This window comes from Nicotiana tomentosiformis, chromosome 3 (assembly GCF_000390325.3).
Source record: "Nicotiana tomentosiformis chromosome 3, ASM39032v3, whole genome shotgun sequence".
NCBI lineage: Eukaryota > Viridiplantae > Streptophyta > Magnoliopsida > Solanales > Solanaceae > Nicotiana > Nicotiana tomentosiformis.
This window is the reverse complement of record NC_090814.1, coordinates 7,552,897-7,556,454: the sequence shown is the minus strand read 5'-3', so window position 1 is coordinate 7,556,454 and position 3,558 is coordinate 7,552,897. Positions and strand designations below refer to the sequence as shown.

Here is a 3,558-nt window from a genome sequence, read left to right as displayed (position 1 = left end):
AGTCCCAAATAATGATACGGACCTACCGAAATTGTCAAAACACTAATCCGGGTCCGTTTGCTCAAAATATTGACCAAAGTCAACTTAGTTGAGTTTTAAAGCTCTATTTCACATTTTAATCTATTTTTCACATAAAAGTTTTCTGGAAAATTGTACGGACTGTGTACACAAGTCGAGAAATGATAAATGGTTCTTTTCGAGGTCTTAGAACACATAATTACTTATTAAATTTAAAGATGACATTTTGGGTCATCACAAACTCATTTATGGAATTCAATTCTAAATTGAATTCTACAACTTAGTCAACATTTTAAGATAAAAACATGTAACTCATTTATGGAATTCAATTCTAAATTGAATTCTACAATTTAGTCATACTTTTAAAATAAAAACATGTAACTCATTTATGGAATTCATATACATAAATATTAATTATAATTACCAAGGTCCATTATATATATATATATATATATATATATATATATATATATATATATATATATATATATATATATATATATATATATATATATATATATATGTATCAACCAAGAGATATAATTTAATTTTCTTATTTAAAATAGAAAACTTCAACTTGTCCACAATATTAATTATATCCTCTGTGCTAGCAAAGAATATAATAATATTTTATTTGGACTAATAACTAAATTTATTTGACTAATTAAATTCTTTAATTTAATTATCAAATAATAAAGTAATTAATCCTTTAGCAAATATTAGAACACTCGTTAGTGTGCGACCCTATAGGTTCAATACTGAACCGGTAGTAAATTGATCACATCAATATACTAATCAAGGTTGGCGTCTAGCAACACTCCTTAACGACCGGATATCATGAAGTATACAATCTATTCTCAAGAACATGTAGAAGAATAATGTATTAATTCCTTCTGCCCTTATGGCTCTGGGTCACCCTAGGATATGGTTCAAGTGTCAAATCCTAATAAGCGACCGACTATGTGTTCATGTAAAAAATAATCGACCATTGAATGACCTAAGAAACTCTTTTCTTCTTTCATTCAATTGCCCTGGCCAAGGTCTTAATTTGGTCGGTTATAATTTATGAGAACATGGAGCTTATACTCATTACCAAGAGTTGACATATTCCATCTTGATCAATCACTAATTTTTGAAGTATTTAATCGTACCCAATATCCTTTCAACTATAACCCTAGGTCCATAGGTGTCTAGTATCAAAGCACAATAAATAACTTGTCAATTACTATGATGATATAAGGTCAAAAGAAACTCTTACATCACATTCTTCAAGAGAATATCCTATTGACAGTTTATGGTAATTCTAACCATTAGGAATTATCCAATGAATCGGTTCAATGATCATATCTCTATATGCATAATCTATTTATGTTATTTAGTTAATGATATCAACTAATCTTTATCCCATAAAGACGATCACATAAATATCGATATAACCGGATTACTAATGTCCAAATTAATAATCCTACGATCAAGAACAAAATTTAGATTAAATTGTAAGAGACTTTACTCTCATTATCATGATCTCCATCATGATGACAAGTCTCAAAATTTAATCAAGGACCTTATTAAATTAATCAAGCAATTAATAATAACTATGATAAACGAATATCAAATACCATATATTTTTATATCAAATAACATTCACAAAAATATGTTCAAATCATCAACTATGAGATTGGATCTAGGGCATATCTAATATATCCCTAACACCCCCTTGATCCAAAATATTTTCTCCATTTTGACTACTCAAAAGCCAAATTGAAATTCGGCCAAGTGCATCTTTAAATAGATGATGCAACTTTAGAAAATTCCAAACCCATTACATTTTTGTGTTAGTTTATTGCTTCTATTTTTCATCCTACAATTTTTTTTATACTTGGTCCTAAAGCCGAATGCCGAGTTGATTGTTTAGAAGATAAATGTGGACTGCATGTCGAAACAGATTTTATTTTGGAAAAAGACAAATTCCCAAGTCTGTAATGCCAAACAACATCCTTTTTATTCACTGTATTTACATGTGCATCAGTGGTTACATTTGTGTGATCAACAGACAAGCTTGCATGACTACTAGGTGAACTAAGACATTCAGTAGAGGAAAGATTACAGGGAATAGAACAAGAAAAAATAGTGGGTAAAGTAGAATGACAACGCAAAAGACCAGAATTTGCAAGAAGTTGAAACAGCTTGTAAAGTCTATTGTCTGGTCTACCTAGCACCACTGGCTTCTTTAGTGAAGGGCCCTGTAGAGTACAGCCAGTATTGGTAAATTAAACTATATCACCAGGCTTTTCAACTAACTTATAAATAGAAATGAGATTGTGTTGAAAGCTGGGGACATAAAGAACATTATGAAAGGTAAGATCAGGAGACAAAGTTAATGAACCAATATTGGTAACTCTAACTTTATAACCATTAGGAAGAGAAACTAAGTGAGGAATGGGTAGAGTCTGAATGTCAAAGAGAAGGGACTTATCAAAAGTCATGTGACCAGATGCTCCAGCATCTATGATCCAAATAGTATTCTTTATTTTAGTAAGTAGACAAGTTATAAACAAACCATTCTCAGGCAACAAGTTACCAGCAAAATTTGCAGAAGCCAAAAGGTTTGGAGTAGTAGGAGAATCAGAGAGGTGAGACTGTTGAAGCAGAGTGATCAACTGAGAGTATTGATCCTTGGTCAACCCAGGCAAAGTGTAAAGCTGCTCAGACTCAGTATGCATGGCAGGACCACCAGCATTTCCAATCTCATCAGAGTTAACAGGAGATTGAACTTCAACATGTGATGCAGTTCTCCTAGGTGCAATACCTTTAGTGAATTTGAAATTTTGAGGAAAACCATGTAGCTTGTAGCACTTTTTAATAGAATGCCCTGGTTTCTTATAGTACTTGCAAATGATAGAGGACCACTGAGGACTGGAAGTGACCTTGGAGGGGAAAGGCTGCTTCGGCACTCCAGCATTAAAAGAAGCAGAGTTTGAAGGAAACTGAGAAATGGAAGATACTTGCCTTTGTTTCTCGTCACTTAGTAGAATCCCATAAGCTGTACTTATAGATGGAAGGGGTTTTATCATCAAGATATTTCTTTTGAATGGAAGGTAAGTCTCATTGAGCCCCATTAAGAATTGATATACCTTCTGCTCTTCCTAAGCCTTTTTATTTCCCCCACATGTGCATATAGATAGGTGATTAACAGAAATGGAAGCTATTTCATCTCAAAGTTGTTTTATTTTGTTGAAGTAAGAGCCTATGTCCAAAGGACCCTGAGACATGTGAGATAACTCCTTCTTAAGTTCAAAAATTCTAGCACCATCAGCCATACTATATCTCTCATCTAACTCACGCCAAATGTCTTTGGCCAGTTCTGAATACTCAACACTGCGGGAAATCTCCTTGGTGAGAGAATTGGTCAGCCAAGACACCACTAAATCATTACAATGTTGCCATTGCCTGACTATAGGGGAACCAACAAGTGGTTTGTTAGTAATGCCATTTATAAAGTCCAATTTATTGTGCATAGATAGGGCGACCAGAATATTT

At 32.9% G+C, this 3,558-nt stretch overlaps 1 protein-coding gene across 1 annotated transcript; it reads right to left on the bottom strand.

Annotated features, from left to right (window-relative positions):
- Positions 1 to 2,155: 2,155 nt before the first annotated feature.
- On the bottom strand, positions 2,156 to 3,137 carry LOC138906915 (uncharacterized). Its single transcript, XM_070196578.1, has 2 exons — positions 2,600 to 3,137; positions 2,156 to 2,261 (listed from the first exon to the last, which is right to left on the bottom strand). Exons 1-2 carry the CDS (start codon positions 3,135 to 3,137, stop codon positions 2,227 to 2,229), a joined length of 573 nt encoding a protein of 190 aa, XP_070052679.1. The 3' UTR covers positions 2,156 to 2,226.
- Positions 3,138 to 3,558: the final 421 nt, after the last annotated feature.

What these genes read in the sequence shown, in the direction of transcription:
- LOC138906915 (XM_070196578.1), bottom strand. Translation starts at nt 3,137, where the DNA reads ATGGGGCTCAATGAGACTTACCTTCCATTCAAAAGAAATATCTTGATG. An exon ending in GGCTTCTGCAAATTTTGCTG is followed by an intron (nt 2,262 to 2,599) that starts GTAACTTGTTGC and finishes TGTACTCTACAG; the next exon opens with GGCCCTTCACTAAAGAAGCC.